This window comes from Delphinus delphis, chromosome X (assembly GCF_949987515.2).
Source record: "Delphinus delphis chromosome X, mDelDel1.2, whole genome shotgun sequence".
NCBI classification, from domain to species: domain Eukaryota; kingdom Metazoa; phylum Chordata; class Mammalia; order Artiodactyla; family Delphinidae; genus Delphinus; species Delphinus delphis.
Window position 1 is genome coordinate 75,411,408 of NC_082704.1, and position 25,591 is coordinate 75,436,998.

At 36.9% G+C, this 25,591-nt stretch overlaps 1 protein-coding gene across 1 annotated transcript in view; it reads left to right on the forward strand.

Moving 5' to 3' along the window:
• MTMR8 (myotubularin related protein 8) overlaps window positions 1-25,591 on the forward strand; it is a 257,386-nt gene that overhangs the window by 83,575 nt on the left and 148,220 nt on the right. Inside the window, exons 2-4 of the mRNA XM_060002711.1 lie at window positions 12,827-12,949; window positions 15,868-16,030; window positions 17,314-17,471. Of these exons, the coding sequence (XP_059858694.1) occupies window positions 12,827-12,949; window positions 15,868-16,030; window positions 17,314-17,471 (444 nt within the window). The remainder of the gene's footprint in view (window positions 1-12,826; window positions 12,950-15,867; window positions 16,031-17,313; window positions 17,472-25,591) is intronic.

Consider the following 25,591-nt stretch of genomic DNA (forward strand, 5'->3'; position numbering starts at 1 on the left):
CCCGTCCTGTTTGAGCGAAAAACAGACGCCCTCTGGCGACCTACATGAAGAGGCAGGACCAAATCCAAACACCTGGAAGCTGTGAGAACAAAGAAGAGAAAGGGAAATCTCTCCCAGCAGCCTCAGAAGCAGAATAAAGCTCCACAATCAACTTGATATACCCTGCATCTGTGGAATACATGAGCAAGATTTATGATTCTTTCCCCTTTTCCTCTTTTTGTAAGAGTGTATGTGTATTCTTCTGTATCAGATATTTTCTGTATAGCTTTGCTTCCACCATTTGTCCTAAGGTTCTATTTGTCCGTTTTTTTAAAATTTATTTTCTTAATAATTATTTTTAATGTAATAACTTTATTATATTTTACTTTAGCTTCTTTCTTTCTTTCTTTTTTCCTTCCCTCCCTCCTTCCTTCCATCCTTCCTTCCTCCCAGCTTCCCTCCCTCCATCCCTGCCTTCTTTCATTCTTTCCTTCTTTTCTTCTTCCTTCCTTCCTTCCTTTCCTCCTTTCTTTCTTTCATTCTTTCTTCCTACTTCTAGTAATTCTTTCTCTCTACTTTTTCTCACTTCTAGTCTGAGCCGTGTGGATGAAAGGCTCTTGGTGCTGCAGCCAAGAGTCAGTGCTGTGCCTCTGAGGTGGGAGAGCCAACTTCAGGACTCTGGTCCACAAGAGACCTCCCAGCTCCACATAATATCAAATGGCAAAAATATCCCAAAGATCTCGATTTCAACGCCAGCACCCATCTTCAATCAACGACCAGCAACGTACAGTGCTGGACACCCTATGCCAAACAACTAGCAAAACAGGAACACAACCCCATCCATTAGCAGAGAGGCTGCCTAAAATAGTAATAAGTCCACAGACACCCGAAAACACACCACCAGACCTGGACCTGCCCACCAGAGAGACAAGATCCACCCTCATCCAGCATAACACAGGCACTAGTCCCCACCACCAGAAAGCTGACACAATCCACTGAACCAACCTTAGCCACTGGGGACAGACACCAAAATCAACGAGAACTAAGAACCTGCAGCCTGCAAAAAGGAGACCCCAAACACAGTAAGATAAACAAACTGAGAAGACAGAAAAACACACCGCAGATGAAGGAGCAACATAAAAACCAACCAGACCTAACAAATGAAGAGGTAATAGTCAGTCTACCTGAAAAAGAATTCAGAATAAGGATAGTAAAAGTGATCCAAAATCTTGGAAATAGAATAGAGAAAATGCAAGAAACATTTAACAAGGACCTAGAAGAACTAAAGATGAAACAAACAACGATGAACAACACAATAAATGAAATGAAAAATACTCTAGATGGGATCAATAGCAGAATAACTGAGGGAAAAGAACGGATAAGTGTCCTGGAAGATACAGTAGTGGAAATAACTACTGCAGAGCAGAATAAAGAGAAAGGAATGAAGAGAACTGAGGACAGTCTCAGAGACCTCTGGGGCAACATTAAACGCAACAACATTCAAAGTATAGGGGTTCCAGAAGAAGAAGAGAAAAAGAAAGTGACTGAGAAAATATTTGAAGATATTATAGTTGAAAACTTCCCTAATATAGGAAAGAAAATAGTAAATGAAGTCCAGGATGCACAGAGAATCCCATACAGGATAAATCCAAGGAGAAATACACCAAGACACATATAAATTACCTGTCAAAAATTAAATACAAATAAAGCATATTAAAAGCAGCAAGGGAAAAACAACAAATAACACACAAGGGAATCCACATAAGGTTAACAGCTGATCTTTCAGTAGAAACTCTGCAAGCCGGAAGGGAGTGGCAGAACATATTTAAAGTGATGAAGGAGAAAAACCTGCAACCAAGATTACTCTACCAGCAAGGATCTCATTCAGATTTGATGGAGAAATTAAAACCTTTACAGACAAGCAAAAGCAGAGAGAGTTCAGTATCACCAAACCAGCTTTACAACAAATGCTAAAGGAACTTCTCTAGGGAAGAAACACAAGAGAAGGAAAAGACCTACAATAATGAACCCAAAACAATGTACAAAATGGGAATAGGGACATACGTATCGATAATTACCTTAAATGTAAATAGATTAAATGCTCCCTGCAAAAGACACAGATTGGCTGAATGGATACAAAAACAAGACCCATGTATATGTTGTCTACAAGAGACCCACTTCAGACCTAGAGACACATACAGACTGAAAGTAAGGGGATGGAAAAAGATAGTCCATGCAAATGGAAACCAAAAGAAAGCTGTAGTAGCAATACTTATATCAGACAAAGTAGATTTTAAAATAAAGCCTATTAGAAGAGACAAAGAAGGACACTACATAATGATCAAGGGATCGATCCAAGAAGAAGATATAACAATTGTAAATATTTATGCACCCAACATAGGAGCACCTCAATACATAAGGCAAATACTAACAGCCATAAAAGGGGAAATCGACAGTAACACGTTCATAGTAGGGGACTTTAACACCTCAGTTTCACCAATGGACAGATCATCCAAAATGAAAATAAATAAGGAAACAAAAACTTTAAATGATACATTAAACAAGATGGACTTAATTGATATTTATAGGACACTCCATCCAAAAACAACAGAATACACGTTTTTCTCAAGTGCTCATGGAACTTTCTCCAGGATAGATCATATCTTGGGTCACAAATCAATGCTTGGTATATTTAAGAAAATTGAAATTGTATCAAGTATCTTTTCTGACCACAGCGCTATGAGACTAGATATCAATTACAGGAAAAGATCTGTACAAAATACAAACACATGGAGCCTAAACAATACACTACTTAATAACGAAGTGATCATGGAACAAATCAAAGAGGAAATCAAAAAATACCTAGAAAGAAATGACAATGGAGACACGATGACCCAAAACCTATGGGATGCAGCAAATACAGTTCTAAGAGAGTAGTTTATAGCAATACAAGACCACCTGAAGAAACAGGAAACATCTTGAATAAACAACCTAACCTTGCAGCTAAGCAGTTAGAGAGAGAAGAACAAAAATACCCCAAAGTTAGCAGATGGAAAAAAATCATAAAAATCGTATCAATAAAAAATGAAAAAGAAATGAAGGAAATGATAGCAAATATCAATAAAACTAAAACGTGGTTCTTTGAGAAGATAAACAAAATAGATAAACCATTAGCCAGACTCATCAGGAAAAAAAGGGAGAAGTCTCAAATCAATAGAATTAGGAATGAAAAAGGAGAAGTAACAGTTGACAATGCAGATATACAGAAGATCGTGAGAGATTACTACAAGCAACTCTATGCCAATAAAATGGACAACCTGGAAGAAATGGACAACTTCTTACAAATGCACAACCTGCTAATACTGAATCAGGAAGAAATAGAAATATGAACAGACCAATCACAAGCACTGAAATTGAAACTGTGATTAAAAATCCTCCAACACACAAAAGCCCAGGACCAGATGGCTTCACAGGAGAATTCTGTCAAATATTTAGAGGAGAGCTAACACCTATCCTTTCAAACTCTTCCAAAATATTGCAGACGGAGGAACACTCCCAAATTAATTCTACGAGGCCTCCATCACCTTGATACATAAACCAGACAAGGATGTCACTAAGAAAGAAAACTACAGGACAATATCACTGGTGAACATAGATACAAAAATCCTCAACAAAATACTAGCAAACAGAAACCAACAGCACATTAAAAGGATCATACACCATGATCAAGTGGGGTTTATTCCAGGAATAAAAGGTTTCTTCAATATACACATCAGTCCATGTGATAAACCATATTAACAAATTGAAGGAGAAAAACAATATGATCATCTCAATAGATGCAGAGAAAGCTTTTGACAAAATTCAACACCTCTTTGTGATAAAAACCCTGCAGAAAGTAGGCATAGAGGGAACTTGCCTCAACATAATAAAGGCCATATATGACAAACCCAAAGCCAACATCATCCTCAATGGTGAAAAACTGAAAGCATTTCCACTAAGATCAGGAACAAGACACGGTTGCCCATTCTCTCCACTCTTATTCACTATAGTTTTGGAAGTTTTAGCCACAGCAATCAGAGAAGAAAAGGAAATAAAAGGAATCCAAATCGGAAAATAAGAGATAAAGTTGTCACTGTTTGCAGAGGACATGATGCTATACATAGAGAATCCTAAAGATGCTACCAGAAAAGTACTAGAGCTAATCAATGAATCTGGTAATGTTGCAGGATACAAAATTAATGCACAGAAATCTCTGGCTTTCCTATACACTAATGATGAAAAATCTGAAAGTGAAATCAAGAAAACACTCCCATTTACCACTGCAACAAAAGGAATAAAATATCTAGGTATAAACGTACCTATGGACACAAAAGAGCTATATGCAGAACATTATAACACTGATGAAAGAAATTAAAGATCATCCAAATAGATGGAGAGATATACCATGTTCTTGGATTGGAAGAATCAACATTGTGAAAATGATTCTACTACCCAAAGCAATCTACAGATTCAATGCAATCCCTATCAAACTACCACTGGCATTTTTCACAGAACTAGAAGAAAAAGTTTTACAACTTGTATGGAAACACAAAAGACCCCGAATAGCCAAAGCAATCTTGAGAACGAAAAGTGGAGCTGGAGGAATCAGGCTCCCTGACTTCAGACTATACTACAAAGCTACAGTAATCAAGACAGTATGGTACTGGCACAAAAACAGAAAGATAGATCAATGGAACAGGATAGAAAGCCCAGAGATAAACCGAGGCATATATAGTCCCCTTATCTTTGATAAAGGTGGCAGGAATGTACAGTGGAGAAAGGACAGCCTCTTCAATAAGTGGTGCTGGGAAAACTGGACAGCTACATGTAAAAGGATGAGATTAGATCACTCCCTAACACCATAAACGAAAATAAACTCAAAATGGATTAAAGACCTAAATGTAAGGCCAGGAACTATCAAACTCTTAGAGGAAAACATAGGCAGAATACTCTATGACATAAATCACAGCAAGATCCTTTTTGACCTGCCTCCTAGTGAAATGGAAATAAAAACAAGAATAAACAGATGGGACCTAGTGAATCTTAAAAGCTTTTGCACAGCAAAGGAAACCATAAACAAGAGCAAAAGACAACCCTCAGTTATGGGAGAAAAGATTTGCAAATGAAGCAACTGACAAAGGATTAATCTCCAAAATTTACAAGCAGCTCATGCAGCTCAATATCAAAAAAAACAAACAACCCAATCCAAAAATGGGCAGAAGACCTAAATAGACATTTCTCCAAAGACGATATACAGATTGCCAACAAACACATGAAAGAATGCTCAACATCATTAATCATTAGAGAAATGCAAATCAAAACTACAATGAGATATCATCTCACACCAGTCAGAATGGCCATCATCAAAAAGTCTAGAAACAATAAATGCTGGACAGGTTGTGGAGAAAAGGGAACACTCTTGCACTGTTGGTGGGAATGTGAATTGTTACAGCCACTATGGAGAACAGTATGGAGGTTCCTTAAAAAACTACAAATAGAACTACCATATGACCCAGCAATCCCACTACTGGTCATATACCCTGAGAAAACCGTAATTCAGAAAGAGCCATGTACCACAATGTTCACTGCAGCTCCATTTACAATAGCCAGGACATGGAAGCAACCTAAATGTCCATCAACATATGAATGGATAAAGAAGATGTGGCACCTATATACAATAGAATAATGCTCAGCTATAAAAAGAAACGAAATTGAGCTATTTGTAATGAGATGGATAGACCTAGAGTCTGTCATACAGAGTGAAATAAGTCAGAAAGAGAAAGACAAATACCGTATGCTAACACATATATATGGAATTTAAGAAAAACAAATGTCATGAAGAACCTAGGGGTAAGACAAGAATAAAGACACAGACCTACTAGAGAACGGACTTGAGGAAATGGGGAGGGGGAAGGGTGAGCTGTGACAATGCACGAGAGAGGCATGGACTTATATACACTACCAAACGTAAGGTAGATAGCTTAAGGTATCTTAAGGTGGGAAGGTATCGTAAGGTGGGAAGCAGCCGCATAGCACAGGGAGATCAGCTTGGTGCTTTGTGACTGCCTGGATTAGTGGGATAGGGAGGGTGGGAGGTAGGGACGCAAGAGGGAAGAGATATGGGAACATATGTATGTGTATAACTGATTCACTTTGTTATAAAGCAGAAACTAACACACCATTGTAAAGCAATTATACCCCAATAAAAATGTTAAAAAAAAAGTGTTCTCTTAAACTGAAAAAAAAAAAAAACAGAAAAGATACTTGATATGATTTCAATACTCTGAAATTTACTGTGGCTTGATTTATTTCCCATGATATGATCTATCCTGGAGAAAGTTCTTTGTGCATTTGAGAAGAAAGTGTAATCTGCTGTTTTTGCATGTAATGTCCTATAAATATCAATTAAATGTATCTGGTCTATTGTGTCATTTAAAGCTTCTTTTCCATTCTTTATTTTAATTTTCGATGATCTGTCTACTGGTGTAAGTGAGGTTTTATAGTCTCCCACTATTTATGTGTTATTGTCAATTTCCTCTTTTATAGCTTTTAGGAATTGCCTTATGTATTGATGTGCCCCTATGTTGTGTGCATATATATTTATAATTGTTATATCTTCTTCTTGGATTGATCCCTTGATCATTATGTAGTGTCCTTCCTTGTCTCTTGTAACATTCTTTATTTTAAAGTCTATTTTATCTGATATGAGTATTGCTACTCCAGCTTTCTTTTGGTTTCAGTTTTCATGGAATATCTTTTTCCACTCCCTCACTTACAGTCTGTATGTGTCCCTAGATATGAAGTGGGTCTATTTTAGACAGCATATTGATGGGTCTTGTTTTTGTATCCATTCAGCAAGCCTGTGTCTTTTGGTTGGAGCATTTAATCCATTCATATTTAAGGTAATTATCAATATGTATGTTCCTATGACCATTTTCTTAATTGCTTTGTGTTTGTTTTTGTAGGTCCTTTTCTTCTCTTGTGTTTCCTACTTAGAGACGTTCCTGTAAGCATTTGTTGCAGAGCTGGTTTGCTGGTGCTGAATTCTCTTAACTTTTGTCTGTCTGTAATAAAGCTTTTGATTTCTCCATCAAATCAGAATGAGATCCTTGCTGGGTTGAGTAATATTGCTTGTAGGTTCTTCCCTTTCATCACTTTAAGTACATCATGCAACTCCCTTCTGACTTGTAGAGTTTCTGCTGAGACATCAGCTGTTAACCTTATGGGAGTTCCCTTATATGTTATTTGTTGTTTTTCCTTTGCTGCTTTCAATAATTATTCTTTGTCTTTAATTTTTGCCAATTTGATTAGTATGTGTCTCCTTGTGTTTCTCCTTGTGTTTGTCCTGTATGGGACTCTCTGCACTTCCTGGACTTGGGTGGCTATTTCCTTTCCCAAGTTAGGGAACTTTTTGACTATAATCTCTTCCAAATATTTTCTCCGGTCCTTTCTCTCTCTCTTCTCCTTCTGGCACCCCTATAATGTGAATGTTGTTGCATTTAATGTTTTCCCAGAGGTCTCTTAGGCTGTCTTCATTTCTTTACATTCTTTTTTCTTTATTCTGTTCCACAGCAGTGAATTCCACCATTCTGTCTTCCAGGTCACTTATCCGTTTTTCTGCCTCGGTTTTCCTGCTATTGATTCCTTCTAGTGTAGCTTTCATTTTAGTTATTGTATTGTTCATCTCTGTTTGTTTGTTCTTTAATTCTTCTAGGTCTTTGTTAAACATTTCTTTCATCTGATCATCTTCACCATCATTATTCTGAATTCTTTTTCTGGAAGGTTTCCTATCTTCACTTCATTTAGTTGTTTTTCTGGGGTTTTATCTTGTTCCTTCATCTGGTACGTAGCTATCTGTCTTTTCATGTTTTCTATCTTTCTGTGAGTGTGGTTTTTGTTCCACAGGCTGCAGGATTGTAGTTCTTCTTTCATCTGCTGTCTTCCCTCTGGTGGATGAGGCTATCTAAGAAGCTTGTGCAAGTTTCTAGATGGGAGGGACTGGTGGTGTGTAGAGCTGACTGTTGCTCTGGTGGGCAGAGCTCAGTAAAACTTTAATCCGGTTGACTGCTAATGTGTGAGACTGGGTTCCTTCCCTCTTGGTCCTTTGGCCTGAGGCAATCCAACACTGGAGCCTACCCTGGCTCTTTGGTGGGGCTAATGGCGGACTCTGGGAAGGCTCACACCAAGGAGTACTTCCCAGAACTTCTGCTGCCAGTGTCCTTGTTCCCATGGTGATACACAGCCATGCCCTGCCTCTGCAGGAGACCCTCCAACACTAGCACGTAGGTCTGTTTCAGTCTCCCCTGGGGTCACTGCTCCTTCCCCTGGGTCCCGATGTACATACTACTTTTTGTGTGTCCTCCAAGGGTGGAGTCTCTGTTTCTCCCAGTTCTGTCCAAGTCCTGAACTCAAATCCCACTGGACTTCAAAGTCTGATTCTCTAGGAATTCCTCCTCTGTTGCCGGACCTCCAGGTTGGGAAGCCTGACGTGGGGCTCAGAACCTTCACTCCAGTGGGTGGAATTCTGTGGTATAAGTGTTCTCCAGTCTGGGAGTCACCCACCCACCAGTTATGGGATTTGACTTTACTGTGATTGTGCTCCTCCTACAGTCTCATTGTGGCTTCTCCTTTGTCTTTGGGTGTGGGCTATCTTTTTTGGTGAGTTCCAGTGTCTTCTTGTCGATGATTGTCCAGTAGCTAGTTGTGATTCTGATGTTCTCACAAGAGGGAGTACGAGCACGTCCTACTACTCCACCATCTTGGTTCCTCCCTAATAATCTCTTGTTAATTTCAGACATTTTATATATTTTCTTCTATTCCATTATTAAGGTTTTTTTTTTTTTTTTTTTTTTTTTTGCGGTATGCGGGCCTCTCACTGTTGTGGCCTCTCCTGTTGTGGAGCACAGGCTCCGGACGTGCAGGCTTAGCAGCCATGGCTCACAGGCCTAGCCACTCCATGGCATGTGGGATCTTCCTGGACCAGGGCATGAACCCATGTCCCCTGCATTGGCAGGTGGACTCTCAACCACTGCACCACCAGGGAAGCCCTGTTATTAAGTTTTGAAGTAGTTTCCTGTCTCTAGACCTAGGGTGTTTTGCATTTTTTCTAGTAATTTTATAGTTTTACTTCTTACATATAGATATATCTAGATTCCACTTTTGTATATAGTGTTTCAGGGATGTAGTTTTATTTTCCTCCATGTATTCATACAGTTTCCCCAACACATTTAATAAGTACTCTTACCCTTTTTTTCATAATTTGTAGTACCACATTTATCCTGTATAAAGTACCCATTCATACTCGAGTCTGCCTTTGAGCTATGGTCCTTTATCAGTGGTCTATTTGTCTGTTGTTGCACAAGGACTTCAAGCTTTTTTTTTTTTTTTACCCCATGGCTTTGGGTATATCTTAATATCTAGCAGAGCAAGTCTTCCCTTCTTCACTGTTCTCTTTTAAGATTTATTTAGGTACTTATGGATATAGTCTTCTACTTAAATTTAGAATTCATTTGTGGAAAATCCTCTTCGAAATTTAATTGTAGTTGCATTAAATTTATAGATTAATTTGTGGGATAATTGCCAACTTTACAAAATTAAGTTGTCCCATCCAAGAGCATGAATGTCTCTTCATTTCTTTAAGTTGTCTTTAGTTTTCTTATTAGAGTTTTAAAGTTTTCTCTGTAAAAGTCTCATATATGCTTGGTTAAGCTAATTCCTGGATTCATCATGGTTTTTGTTGCCACTGTGAATGGTATTTTCTTAATGGTTTTTGCTGGTTTAGAGAAACACTTGATTTTTGTAGGTTGATATTTTATCTTGCAACCTTGCTGAATTCCTCTGATTTAAGTTCTAATGGTTTGTTGATTCTTTTGTTTTTTTCTTGGTAGAAGATCTTCTGTTATCTTTTTATTGGGAAAATTATCTTCCCAGTAAGTTGTGCCAGATATAGCACTTCAGTTCCAATCCTTTCATGTCTTAATTTCCCCCCTCTTTTTTCTTATTGTATTGGTTAGGATATCTAAAAGAGTAGCAGTGATAAATGGGTCCAGTTTGTCATTTTTGTGATTTTAAATTAATGCATTTAGTTTCTCCATTACACATGACATTCTTTGTAGGCTCTTGATGTATAATCTTTACCAAGTTAAGGATGTTTACTTCAGTTCCTAATTCACTAAGAAGTGAATAGAAGTGAACTCAAAAGTATTTTTCTCTATTAATTGAGATAAAACATTTGATTTTTCTCTTTTAATCTGTTAATGTGATGTTTTCCATTGAAGTTTTCCAATGTTGAACTATCTTTGCTTGCTTGAGTTAAATTTACTTGATCAAATGTATTTTTAAAAATATACTGTTGATTCACTAAATAATTTTTATTTGGATTTTTTTGCATCTACATTTCTTAAGTGAAATGGGTATAAATTTTCATTTCTTATAGCTGTCTGTTTGGTTTTAGAATCAAGATTATGCTAGCCTCATACATAAAATAGACTGTCATTCTTTTTCTAATAACTGGAATCAATTGGATAAGGTAGTTTGTTTCTTGGAAATTTGGTAGAATTCACTAATAAGTCATACTGAGGTATTTTCCTTGGAATTTTTTCACTTCACGTAGGTTTTTCAATTTATTAGCATATTGTTCATAATACTCTCATTTAAAGAAATTTGTTACATTGTCTTCCCTTTTTCATTCTGTAGCTTGTGTATTTGCCTCTTTTCCCTTTTTTTCCTGATCAGTCTTATCAAAGATGTATTAACCTTTAGGAATGAAATTGGGTCATTTGTAGAGACGTGGATGGACCTAGAGAGTGTAATACAGAGTGAGTTAAGTCAGAAAGAGAAAAGCAAATATCATATAATAATGCATATATGTGGAATCTAGAAAAATGGTATAGATGATCTTATTTGCAAAGCAGAAATAGAGACACAGACGTAGAGAACAAATGTATGGATCCCAATGGGGAAAGGTGTGCAGTAGGAGGAACTGGGAGACTGGGATTGACACATATACATTATTGATACTATGTATAAAATAGACAACTCTTGGGAACATAATCTATAGCACAGGGAACTCTACCTAAATGGGAGGGAAGTCCAAAAGGGAGAGGATATCTGTATGTATATGGCTGATTCATTTTGTTGTGCAGTGGAGGCTAACACAACATTGTAAAGCAACCATATTCCAATAAAAATTAATTTAAAAAGATCTATTAACCTTTTTAAATAAGTAAATTCTAGTTTTGTTCATCTTTTCTGTTTTTTTTTTTTTTTTTTTTTTGGTGTGTGTGTGTATGTGGGGGGGGGCAATTCTCTGCTTTTTAATTTCTGTCCATTGTATTCCTTGTTTCTCTGTTCTTTTGCTTTCTTCATTGCATTGAATGCTTTACTAGTTTATCAACGTTTCTTCTTTAATGATAAGTGTACTTAAAGGTATAAATTTCTTCTTAGTTCTGCTTTAGCTGTGCCCCACAAATTTTCATTTGTTGTGTTTTTATTATTATTCACTTCTAAATATTTATTAATTTTATTTATGATTTCCTTTTAACCCAAGGTTAATTTAATAATATGCTATTTTGTTTCAAAACATATGCTAACTTTGCCTATTTTTTTGTTATTAATTTCTAATGTCATTGTGTCATGGTTGGAGAATGTAGACTGTATGATATTGAACCTTTAGAATTTATTGAGGCTTCCTTTACAGCCATTATCATGATGTCTTTTTAGAAATGTTCTATTAGTTGTCTTGAATGACTTTATGTTCTTCATTTGTTGGATATAGTGTTCTCTGTATATCTAATAGCTTGAACTTTGTAGTTGTACTGTGCAAGTATACTATATCTCTATTCATTTTTGTTTTTTATTTTTGTATGCTTGATCTATCAATTCCTAACTAAAGTGTTAAAGTATCCAAGTGTTTCTTTTCTCTCTGCAGTTCTGCTACAAGCAAGTACATCAAGCCAGATGTATTTTGAAACTTCTTATAAGATGCGTATATATTTATGATAAATATATTTTCTTGTCCTGTTGTTCTTTGTCTCTTGATTCTATTTTGTCAGATATTAAATCTACTCAAGCTTTGTTCACATTTGTCTAGTATATCTTTTCTATCTTTTTATTTTCAACTTATTTACATCTCTATTTTAGGTATAATCTTCTAGACTGAATATTGTTGAGTATTTGTTTTAATTCAGTCTGTAAGTCTGTCTTTTAACTGGTAAGTTTAATTTGTGTACATTTTTTATTTCTCTTATATTGGGACTTATTTCTGGCATTTAATTTTATGCTTTCCATTTATGGTACTCTTTTTGGTTTTTTGTTTGTTTGTTTGTTTGCTTCTTTTTTTTTTCATTCCTACTTTCCACTGGATAGATCAAGTTTTCTCCTGCTTTTTAGAAAATTATATACTCTACTTTCTTGCCCTTTAACTTAAGATCTAATCTCACGTTATTTACACCTATTGATTTTTCCACATACAGTAACTGCCACTTCCCTCTAACAAGATTAGTACCTCAGCAGGCTCTTATGTCCTATTTATCTTCCACACACTTCTACCCCATCATAGTAACATCATCTAGAATTTTAATCCTTCTTAGAATCCACGTTTCCCTCTCACTTTTATAGTTTCTTCAGGGCTGATTTAGGAAAAGGAAACACAGATCATACCAGTTTGCCACCTTGACAGGACCTAGAAAGCCTCAAAGAAGTTTTATAGCAAATTAACAGCATTTATCTTGCTTTGAATTACACCACTTTAATCACAGGTAGTGAGTTGATAACTTAATCAGTGTTTTTCTCCCCCCTCATATAACAGGTAGAAAATGTGAAATTACTGGATCATTATGTAGGTAAGAAACCAGCTAATGGGAGTCTATATCTTACTGCAACCCACCTGATCTATGTGGAGACTTCTGGTGCAGCCCGAAAAGAGACATGGGTATGTTCATGAGAAGAAATATCAAAGGGTCTGGAAGAGTTGTGTATACATGCTTTCTAAAATGGTTAAATTTCAGTTAACAGTTAAATTGCTGTAAAACCTTTTCTTCAAAGAATCTATTCTGGGGGGAGGTCTTTTCAGAGATTGAATCATATGATTTCTCATCCCTCAAGTTGTTGACTATAGTCATCTTAAGCTACATGGGACTTTTCCTCAATATTTTTAGGCAAAGTAGTCTCTGCTCATTTTCTGAGTTTACTTGGTAAGCATCCCGAAGTAATTTAAAGCCTTGCTACCCATAAAATGTGGTCCAAAAACCAAGAACATGTGTATCACCTGGGAGCTTGTTAAAAATGCAGAATCTCAGGCCTCAGATTTTAAATTTCTAAAGTGCTCTCAGGTGATGCTGGTGGCTCATGGACTACCTTTTGGGTATCAATAATTTAGACCAACACTCTGACCTAAGACAGGGTGGTGTGTGTGTGTGTGTGTGTGTGTGTGTGTATGTTTTGTTATACCTTTAAACAATGTTGTCTAATTAGTTTAGCACCGCTAATATTACTTTATGCCTACCTCATCCTAAAGTAGGACCGTTTAATCTTAATCATTAGCCAGACTTATTCTTAGTCCTCTGTAACAAGTAAAACATGTTTCTGGTATATGGCATAGCATAGTGATTAAGATCATAGACTCTAGAGCCAGTCTGCTCCAGGTGAAATCCCAGCTTCAACATTTACTACCTTTGTAACCTTGGGCAAGTTATTTAACTTATCTGAGGCTCACTTCCCTCATCTATAAAATAGAGGAAATAATACCTGGCTATGGAATAAAAAAGTTAATGTTGTAAATGCTTAAAACAGTGTTTGGCACATGATAGATACGATTATATAAGTATAAAATGAATTAAACAGAATATACATTTGAAAGAAGCATTTTAAAACTTCCTTTTTAAAAACACCATGAGCTTTCCCCATATGACATTGTATCTTGTTCACTTTGGTATGATGAAAGGAATGAGAAAAGAGGAATCAGGAGAGTTCATTCTAGCTAGACTCAGTCGTGCACTAACTGGCTATATGACCTTGGGTAAGTTACTCTTGCTCTCTGGGCTTCAGTTTCCTCATATGTAAAACGAGGTTGTTAGATTATATAATTAGTAAGGACTCTTCCATTTCTAACAGTTTGGGAACCAGTTCTTTAGTACTGTACCATGAGACTTTCCCCTTTCTACCTGCATTTACAGACAGCACATGTCTCTAGATTTGTTTCTACTGGATATTATTTCAAACCTAATGGACTAGATCAGGAAGGAAGAACTTATGTTAATTATTTCTATATGTCAAGGGAGGCATATTTACCCAATTAGTACTATTAATGAAGCTCCTTCCATCCTTAGTCTGCTTCACTTTCTGCCTCTTTCCAATTCACCAGTTTTTGCCTGGCATCTGATCTCAATGATCACTGTTTTACTACCCAAACACAGGTCTCCCATATTGATCAACAGGGCTTTGATTTTCTTGAAATTTGATACATTAATTCCTGTTACATTATCAGTAGTTTTTATGACCCTTCAAAACTGCCATAACAGGAATTGAGTTTGACAGAATAGTTAAGACAGAAATTAAGATGGAAAATTCCTTCTCAGAATATGTGAATAGTCCCTACATCTAACCCATTCTTAGATGATGGATATGATTGAAAGATTTCCAGGAAGAGATTTATTTTCCAAATAAATGGGGGCTGGGGCATAGACTGTGTGAGATGGAAGAAAAGAAAAGACAATGATGATCGGAAGGCCATTCCAGGCACAGGACAGGGAGTCCAGAGAATGAAAAGAGTACATTCAGGCTCTAGTTGTAGGAAACATCAGAGACACAGATAGGAGGAGAACATCAAAGACTAAAATGTAAAACCATGATCCCATGGCTTTTTGAAATTATAAAGAGAGACTTGTATTATTTGTATACAGTTTCTTGTACCAGTTCTCTTTCCATGCATTTCTTTTTTGCTGGCATCAGCATGAGCAGGAATGATGAGACAAAAAATTTAATAATCCTTCATTTTTTAAAAACATCTGAATTATTAACCTGTACTCCCATGGGAAACAACTTTATTAACTGCAGTACGGTGCTTATGTATAGTTCCTTTAGTCCTTAGTCTTACAGTCTCCACTCATTCCCTTAGTCACTTAGGTAAAAATTTCCCCCATTTCATTCTTTGCTTTACTGTCACTAGAGTCTAAAATGTGGAAGAGAAATTTTCCCTGTAATATTTCTAGTTAAATCCTAATTCCAGGACTAGAGTTTAGAATTTCTAGAGAAATAACCCTGAACAAAGTTAGACTGCCATGGTTCAAATCCTGTTTGTGCCACTTTTTGGCTGTGTGGCCTCTGATGAAGAGTTCACTTCTCAGAGCTTTGGTTTCTTCATTCCTGAAATGGGATGATTATACGTCAAAAGTGTTGTTACAGGGATTAAATAGTTAATGATTATGGACTACCTCATGAGCAGTAAAGCACAATACCAATTATTAATCATTTTAATTAGTAATTTGTTAGAACAAAAGGAAGTTCTATTTTCCTCTCTGACAATCATTCTACTATGATTTTTAAACTCCACCACAGCATGCTAGAAGCCATTTGTTCTGAGCCAGTTCACCACAATTGCCCCGTAAATCTCTTAACCTTATATCCCTAAGGAGAGGTAAGTTTATAATATCATAATTTGCTTTTCATTGCTTTACCACTATTTACTTCTGTTTAAAAGAAACCCAGTTTTACCTTACAAAGGATGGTTGTAGGCTGTAGATGTGATCACATCTCTGGCCATGCTGTTACCATTACTGAGAGTCAGGCACACTGAGAGTGATAGATCTAGTGCATGTCTGTGAATTATTTTGGTTCTTTTCTGTTTTGTAGATTGCACTGCATCATATTGCCACTGTGGAGAAGTCGTCCATCACTAGCCTGGGTTGTCCCCTGATCCTCCGCTGTAAGAACTTCCGGGTGGCCCACTTTGTTTTAGAATCTGACGTTGTGTGCCATGAGGTTTACATTCCACTGTTAAAGCTTTCTCAGCCAGGTCGTTATGATAGTATTTTTTATCTAAAACCATTGTAATTTTTCTCCCAGAATGGCATAATGGAAAGATCATTGGTTATGGAGTTAAATAGAGCAGAGTTTGAATCTGGGTTTTGCCTATTACAGTTCCATGGTATTTGGACAATATATATAACCTTTGAACTCAGCTTCCTCACCTGTAAAAATAATGATAGTATAAGGTCCCTGTGGTGGTTGTTTTGAGGTTTAAATGTATGTGTGCATTTTTACTCTGTACTTGGTATATAGTAGATGTTTAACAGCTGTTATTTCCTTCACTTTCCCTCTTTCCTCTTAAGTATCAACTTGTAAATTTTTCAACACTTCAGGAAGTAAGACTGCTTTGGAGCAAAATTTGTTTACTGTTGTCTTGCAAGCTTTATGTTTGGCCTATTGTTCCTACCCCTACTTTTAGTTCCAACTAGCAAACTAGGGAAGTTTATCAGAGTCCTTAATGCAGTTATCCCTGCTTCCTCCAGCCTCACCCTCTCGTCTTCCAGCCCCAACTCCAGATTGCTAACCCATCAGCTTCCTCTGATTTTAGTCTGTGGACTAATGTCCTAGTCTGTGGATTAAAATTACATTTCCCTCCCCATTTTCTTCTACCCTTTTCCTAGAACAATTTCTCAGAATTTGCTGGTACTCTATTGACAGAAGCTATCTGTTAGCTGGCCCAAAACTTTGTAAAAGGCTCTGGAAGACTCCATCCATCTCTGGAAAAGTTACTGCCACATAAGTTGGTCAAATGAGTTATTGATTACATGTTGAACTTTGTGAAGGGAGGAAGTGGGGTTGACAGGAAGAAGAGAAGAAATGGCCATTTATCAGCCAGAATCAGGTATTGACCTGAAGAGTAGAATGCAAGAACACTGTTAATGTTTTGCAGTATGTTACAACAAACAGTGCAATTGGAACATTGAAGTTCTGTTAAAAACTTATGGTAAGGACCACTTTCTTAGCATGTGAAACCTGGAAGCTTGAGTTCAGTCCATTATCCAACAATTCACAGGAAACCAGGGAGAATGTTCCTGCTTTGTATTGGTATCATATAAATTTAAATATTTTTAAAAGAAGACTCTGAAGCAATATTTCAATTCTTATGCCTTGTATACAAATAAAAGCAACCTTGTACACAAACTATTGTCCTTTTCAGGGGCTGTTGACAAACATTCCCTTAGAGAGAAGAAAATCTAGGCTTTTTTGCACTATTTGGTATTAAGTTTCACTCATTATTACTTTGTTTTCATGCCTATCTTTCTTCTCTAGAATTACATGAAGATCTGTATGCTTTTTCTTACAATCCAAAATCCTCAAAAGAGATGAGGGAAAATGGATTGAAGCTGATTGACCCAATATCAGACTTTGGACGTTTGGGACTTCCCAACAGGTACTGGACCATAACAGACGCCAACAGAAACTATGAGGTAATTTTTTCATTGTTGCTTTCTTTTAGTTCATTTAATTAAAACAGAAGAATACCAGCAAACAATTTTTTTAAAAAAGGGAAAAAACAACTCATGATCTCTACTTTTCATTCAACATTCAGCAATTCAACAAGCTTTTATTAAATAACTAGTGCACTCAAAACACCAAGTCAGAGTTCTCATAGTCTAAAGCATAGGGAGCATAGATGAAGAATATGGAATTCAGACTGGGAAGCCAGAAACAGCCTTATTCATTGGGTAATAGCCTGGAGAAGGAATTCTATCCTAACTTACGCAGGGAGAGAAGGAAAGAGGTCAGTAAGTGAACTCAGATCATGAAAGGCTTCATGGCTAGACTGAAGAATTTGAACATTATCCTGAAGAAAGCAACCACAAGAGTATTTATTTTAAACTGGAAAGGGCTGTAAGTATATTTTTATTTTAGAAAGATGACATTGGTTTTGGTATGGAGAATTGGTTTGCTGGAGCTAAGCATGCAGGAGAATGATATGAGAAGTGATGAGAACCTGAACTAAGGCAATGACTGTGGATGGAGAGGAGGAGATGATTTTAAGAGATATTTAGGTGGTAGAATTAAAAGAACCTGGTGACACATTAATGTGGTTGGGAGAAAGAGGGAGAAGTTTAGTATGCATCCCAGGTTTCCTGGATTCTGGCTTAGGTGACCCAAGTGGTTATGGATATGTTAGCAAGATAAGGAGCACAAGAAGAAGGACAGACAGTGTCTTCAGTTTTAGATTGAATACAAGGTGATTAAAGACATATCAGGTATTTGATATCAAGCATTTGTGTCTAGGTCTCAAGAAAGAGCTCTGAGCCAAATATAGAAGTTTGGGAATGTGTTGGGGGGTCCCCAAGACCATCCCTCAAGCGCATTGATTCAGTAGGAGGACTCTCAGGACCTGGCATATAATCATACCTGTGAGTGTGATTTATTACAGTGAAAGGATAGAAAGCAAAATCAGCAAAGGGAAAAGGGGTGAAGTCTGGAGAAAACCAGGCACAAGCTTCAGAGTCCTCTCCCAGTGGAGTCACATAGGACATGCTATAACTCCTCTAGAAACAACTTGTGACAACATGTGAAAAGTGTTGTTTATTAGAGAAGCTCATTGGAGAATCAGTGCCAGGATTTTTATTGGGGGCTGGTCACATAAGCACTCTGCTTGGTGTATACCAAAGTTCTAGATGCTCACAAGGAAAGCAAGTATTTAGCATAAGCCACATTGTTTGTACAGTTTAGGCACAGTGAGTCACTTTTATCAGTTATGGAATGGAGGGAACCTTTCCAAAATTCAAGCTCACAGGCATCAGCCAAGGGGCAACCTTGCAAGTTGGCCTTTCCAAGGACAGCAGTCAGGCCTGCTATGATAACTTTTCTGCATAGGGAGTTTAAGTGGTATTTCTGAATTGTTGAATCTTCATTTCCAGCTTTTTACTATCATAAAAGACAGTAAATTTAATGACTTTCTGGCATTTCAGTTTTGTTTTCTTTTAATATCTTTATTGGAGTATAATTGCTTTACAATGGTGTGTTAGTTTCTGCTTTATAACAAAGTGAATCAGCTATACTTATACATATATCCCCATATCTCCTCCCTCTTGCATCTCCCTTCCATTCTCCCTATACCACCCCTCTAGGTGGTCACAAAGCACAAGCTGATCTCCCTGTGCTATGCGGCTGCTTCCCACATAGCACATGTATGCTATGTGTAATCAGTGTAATCAAATGTAATCAGTTTTACATTTGGGAGTATATGTAAGTCAATGCCACTCTCTCATTTCAACCCAGCTTAACCTTCACCCTCCTGGTGGCCTCAAGTCCATTCTCTACGTCTGTGTCTTTATTCCTCTCCTGCCTCTAGGTTCTTCAGAACCTTTTTTTTTTTTTAGATTCCATAAATATGTGTTAGCATACGGTATTTGTTTCTCTCTTTCTGGCTTACTTCACTCTGTATGACAGACTCTAGGTCCATCCACCTCACTATTAAAAACTGAATTTCATTTCTTTTTATGGCTGAGTAATATTCCATTGTATATATGTGCCACATCTTCTGTATCCATTCCTCTGTCGATGGACGCTTAGGTTGCTTCCGTGTCTGGGCTATTGTAAATAGAGCTGCAATGAACATTGTGGTATATGACTCTTTTTGAATTAAGGGTTTCTCAGGGTATATGCTCAGTAGTGCTGCATCGTATGGTAGTTCTATTTTTAGATTTTTAAGGAACCTCCATACTGTTCACCATAGTGGCTGTATCAATTTGGAGTCCCAACAACAGTGCAAGAGGGTTCCCTTTTCTCCACACCCCCTCCAGCATTTATTGTTTGTAGATTTTTTGATGATGGCCATTCTGACTGGTGTGAGGGGATACCTCATTACAGTTTTGAGTTGCATTACTCTAACAATTAGTGATGTTGAGCATCCTTTCAAGTGTTAGTTGGCAATCTGTATATATTCTTTAGAAAATGTCTATTTAGGTCTTCTGCCTATTTTTGGATTGGGTTGTTTGTTTGTTTGATATTGAGTTGCATGAGCTGCTTATATATTTTGGAGATTAATCCTTTGTCAGTTGCTCCGTTTGCAAATATTTTCTTCCATTCTGAAGGTTGTCTTTTCATCTTGTTTATGGTTTACTTTGCTGTGTAAAAGCTTTTACATTTCATTAGGTCCCATTTGTTTATTTTTGTTTTTAATTCAATTTCATTAGGAGGTGGATCAAAAAGGATGTTGCTGTGATTTATGTCATAGAGTATTCTGCCTGTTTTACTGTAAGAGTTTTATGGTGTCTGGACTTACACTTAGGTATTTAATGCATTTTGAGTTTATTCTTGTGTATGGTGTCATGGAGTGATCTAATTTCATTCTTTTACATGTAGCTGTCCAGTTTTCCGAGCACAACATATTGAAGATCCTGTATTTTCTCCTTTGTATATTCATGCCTCCTTTATCAAAGATAAGGTGACCAAATGTGTGTGGGTTTATCTCTGGGATTTCTATCCTGTTCCATTGATCTCTATTTCTGTTCCTCTGCTAGTACCATACTGTCTTGATTACTGTAGCTTTGTAGTATAGCCTGAAGCCAGGGAGCCTGATTCCTTCAGCTCCGTTTTTCCTTCCCAAGATTGCTTTGGCTGTTCAGGGTCTTTTGTGTTTCCATACAAATTGTGAAATTTTTTGTTCTACTTCTGTGAAAAATGCCATTGGTAGTTTGATGGGGATTGCATTGAATCTGTAGATAGCTTTGGGTAGTATAGTCATTTTTACAATGTTGATTCTTCCAATCCAAGAACATGATATATCTCTCCATCTGTACCATATTTTAGTTCTTTTATCAGTATCTTATAGTTTTCTGCATACAGGTCTTTTGTCTCCTTAGGTAGGTTTATTCCTAGGTATTTTATTCTTTTTGTTGCAATGGTAAAGGGGAGTGTTTCCTTAGTTTCTCTTCAGATTGTTCATCATTAGTGTATAGGAGTGCAAGAGATTTCTGTGCATTAATTTTTTATCCTGCTACTTTACCAAATCCATTGATTAGCTCTAGTAGTTTTCTGGTGGCATATTTAGGATTCTCTATGTATAGTATCATGTCATCTGCAAACAGTGACAGTTTTAATTCTTTTCCAATTTGAATTCCTTTTACTTCTTTTCCTTCTCTAAATTGCTGTGGCTAAACCTTCCAAAACTATATTGAATAATAGTGGTGAGAGTGGGCAAACTTGTCTTGTTCCTGATCTTTGTGGAAATTGTTTCAGTTTCACCATTGAGAACAGTGTTGTCTGTGGGTTTGTCATATATGGCCTTTATTATGTTGAGGTAACTTCCCTTTATGTCTACTTTCTGGAGGCCTTTTATCATAAATCGGTGTTGAATTTTGTCAAAAGCTTTTTCTGCATCTTTTGAAATGGTCATATGGTTTTTAGGCTTCAGCTTGTTAATATGGTGTATCACATTGATTTATTTGCATATACTGAAGAATCCTTGCATTCCTTGTATAAACCCCACTTGATAATGGTGTATGGTCCTTTTAATGTGCTGTTGGATTCTGTTTGCTGGTATTTTGTTGAGGATTTTTGCATCTATGTTCATCAGTTATATTTGCCTGTAGTTTTCTTTCTTTGTGACATCTTTGTCTTGTTTTGGTATCAGGGTGATGGTGGCCTCGTAGAATGAGTTTGGGAATGTTCCCCCCTCTGCTATATTTTGGAAGAGTTTGAGAAGGATAGGTGTCACCTCTTCTCTAAATGCTTGATATAATTCGCCTGTGAAGCCATCCGGTTGTGGGCTTTTTTTTGCTGAAAGATTTTTAATCACAGTCTCAATTTCAGTGCTTCTGATTCATCTATTTATATTTTCTGTTTCTTCCTGGTTCAGTATCAGAAGTTTGTGTTTTCTAAGAATTTGTCCATTTCTTCCAGGTTGTGCAATTTATTGGGATATAGTTGCTTGTAGTAATTTCTCATGATCCTTTGTAATTCTGCAGTGTCAGTTGTTACTTTTTTTCATTTGTAATTCTGTTGATTTGAGCCTTCTCACTCTTTTTCTTGGTGAGTGTGGCTAATGGTTTATCAATTTTGTTTATCTTCTCAAAGAACCAGCTTTTAGTTTTATTGATCTTTGCTATCATATTCTTCTTTTCTTTTTCAGTTATTCTGACCTTATTTTTATGGTTTCTTTCTTTCTGCTAACTTTGGGTTTCTTTTATTTTTCTTTCTCTAATTGCTTTAGGTGGAATGTTAGGTTGTTTATTTGAGATTTTTCTTGTTTCTTGAAGTAGGATTGTATAGGTATAAACTTCCCTCTTATAACAGCTTTTGCTGCATCCCATAGGTTTTGGATCATCGTGTTTTCATTGTCATTAGTATCTAGATATTTTTCGATCTCCTCTTTGATATCTTCAGTGATCTCTTGGTTATTTAGTAGCACATTGTTTATCCTCCATGTGTTTGTGTTTTTTACAGTTTTTTTTTTCCTGTAATTGATATCTAGCCTCATAGCTAGAGATATCATAGTTGTGGTCAGAAAAGATAGTTGATACGATTTCAGTTTTCTTAAATTTACCAAGGCTTGAATTGTGACTCAAGATAGGATTCATCCTGGAGAATGTTCATTGAGCACTTGAGAAGAAAGTGTATTCTCTTGTTTTTGGATGGAATGTCCTGTAAATATGAATTAAATGCATCTTGCTTAATGTGCCATTAAAAGCTTGTGTTTCCTTATTTATTTTCATTTTGGATAATGTCTCCATTGGTGAGAGTGGGGTGTTAAAGTCCTCTATTATTATTGTGTAACTATCGATTTTCCCTTTTAAGGCTGTAAGCATTTGCCTTATACATTGATGTACTCCTATGTTGGCCTAATAAATATTTGCAATTGTTATATCTTTTTGTAGGATTGATTCTTTGATCATTATGTAGTATCCTTCTTTGTTGTAATAGTGTTTATTTTAAAATCTATTTTGTATGATACGAGAATTTCTATTCCAGCTTTCTTTTGATTTCCATTTGCATGGAATATTTTTTCCATCCTCTCACTTTCAGTCTGTATGTGTCCCTAGGTCTGAAGTGGGTCTCTTGTTGACAGGATATATACGCGTCCTGTTTTTGTATCCATTCAGCCAATCTGTGTCTTTTGGTTGGAGCATTTAATCCATTTTTGCTTAAAGTATTGATTGATATTTATGTTCCTCTTACCATTTCTTAATTGCTTTGAATTTGTTATTGTAGGTGTTTTCTTCTCTTGTCTTTTCTGCATAGAGAAGTTCCTTTAACGTTTGCTGTGAAGTTGGTTTGGTGGTGCTGAATTCTCTTAGCTTTTGCATGTGTGTAAAGATTTTAATTTCTCCATCGAATGTGAATGAGATCCTTGCTGGGTAGAGTAATCTTGTTTGTAGGTTTTTCCCTTTCATCCTTTTAAATATGTCCTGCCACTTCCTTCTGGCTTGCAGAGTTTCTGCTGAAAGATCAGCTGTTAACCTTATGGGAATTCCCTTGTATATAATTTGCTGCTTTTCCCTTACTGCTTTTAACACTTTTTGTTTGTATTTCATTCTTGATAGTTTGATTAATATGTGTCTTGGCATGTTTCTCCTTGGATTTATCCTGTATAGGACTCTGCATTTCCTACACTTGATTGACTATTTCCTTTCCCGTATTAGGGAAGTTTTCAACTAAAATCTCTTCAAATATTTTCTCAGTCTCTTTCTTTTTCTCTTTTTCTTCTGAAAACCCTATAATTTGAATGTTGGTGTGCTTAATGTTTTCCCAGAAGTCTCTGAGACTGCCATCAATTCTCTTCATTCCTTTTTCTGTATTCTGCTCTGTAGTAGTTATTTCCACGTTTTTATCTTACAGGTCACTTATCCACTCTTCTGCCTCAGTTGTTCTTCTATTGATTCCTTCTAGAGAATTTTTTATTTCATTTATCATGTTGGTCATCATTGTTTGCTCTTGAGTTATTCTATGTTAAACGTTTCTTTTATTTTCTCCATTCTGTTTCCAAGGTTTTGGATCATCTTTACTATCATTACTCTGAATAGGTTTTCAGGTAGACTGCCTATTTCCTCTTCATTTGTTTGGTCTGATGGATCTTTGCCTTGTTCCTTCATCTACTGCGTATTTCTCTGTCTTCTCATTTTGCTGAACTAACTGTTTTTGGCATCCTCTTTTTGCAGGCTGCTGGTTTGTAGTTCGTGTTGTTTTTGGTGTCTGCCCCCATTGGGTAATGTTGGTTCAGTGGTTTTTGTAGGCTGCCTGGTAGAGGGGCTGGTGCCTGTGTTCTGATGTATGAGGCTGGATCTTGTCTTTCTGGTGGGCAGGACAGCATCCAGTTGTGTGCTTTGGGGTGTCTGTGACCTTATTATGATTTTAGGCAGCCTCTCTGCTAATGGGTGGGGTTGTGTTCCTGTCTTGCTAGTTGTTTGGCATGGGGTGTCCAGCATTGGAGCTTGCTGGTCGTTGAGTGGGTTTGGGTCTTAGCATTGAGATGCAGGTCTCTGGGAGAGCTCTCGCCAATTGATATTATGTGGGGCCAGGATGACTCTGGTGGTCCAGTGTCCTGAACTCGGCTCTCCCACCTCAGACACTGAAGCCTGGCACCTGGCCGGAGCACCAAGATCCTGTCAGCCACATAACCAGGTGCATGGGGAGTTTCTTCCCTTTTGGGAAGTCTGAGGTCTTTTACCAGCCTTCAGTAGGTGTACTGTAGGAGTTTTTCCACATGTAGATGTATTTTTGATGTACTTGTGGGGAAGAAGGTGATCTCCATGTCATACTCCTTGTCATCTTGAAGGTCCTTCTCCAGTAATTACATTTTGAATATCCACTAGATACTGGATTGATGAGCTGTCACTCAGCAGGGTGAGGTGTCTCCTTAGAGTCATAATTAACAGGAATGAGAAGAGATGATGTGGATTCTTTCCAGTTCAACTATGTGTGTAAGTCCCCCAAATGAGGGCTGAAATAGCTCCTTTGGCACCTTTCACACATGTAGCCTTCTGAGTTGAAAGGGAAACTGCATTTATTTCTCTTTTTATGACCAGCTTATCCAAAGCCTACATCTAGGTAAGGGGATGGGTAGAGAACTTTTTCTCTTTCAAATGTTCTGCATTCTGAGACACTGGCTTTAGGAATTTACGTAGAGCCATTCCTGATCTATTCCATCTTGGACTTCTTTTGCATATTCATTTTTTAATTTGTTTGATCCATTCTTAGAGGAGTGATTAGAATTAATATGCTAATATCAGGTCTGTGCCATTATAATATTTTGTCACTGTCTCTTAGGAACGATATATTTTGGATACCACTAAAAGGTGACAAATTAGAGATAGTTTATCAGTCTTATAGAGTAAGTCCTACCTAAAATGTCGACACTTCTACCCTGACTAGGATTTTAAAGGTCCTCAAGATGTGCATATTACGAACCTAGTAGGCATTTTAAGAAAAGATTAATCATGTTTCCCCCTTCTTTACCTGTCTGGCTTGCATTTGAGTCTATTTGTTTTAATTTACTTGCTTATAATATACATTGTTTTCTCAGTTAGGCAAGTGTAGGAATTTCAGGGTAGATTATACATTCATTTCTACCTATAAAGTTATTGTAAAG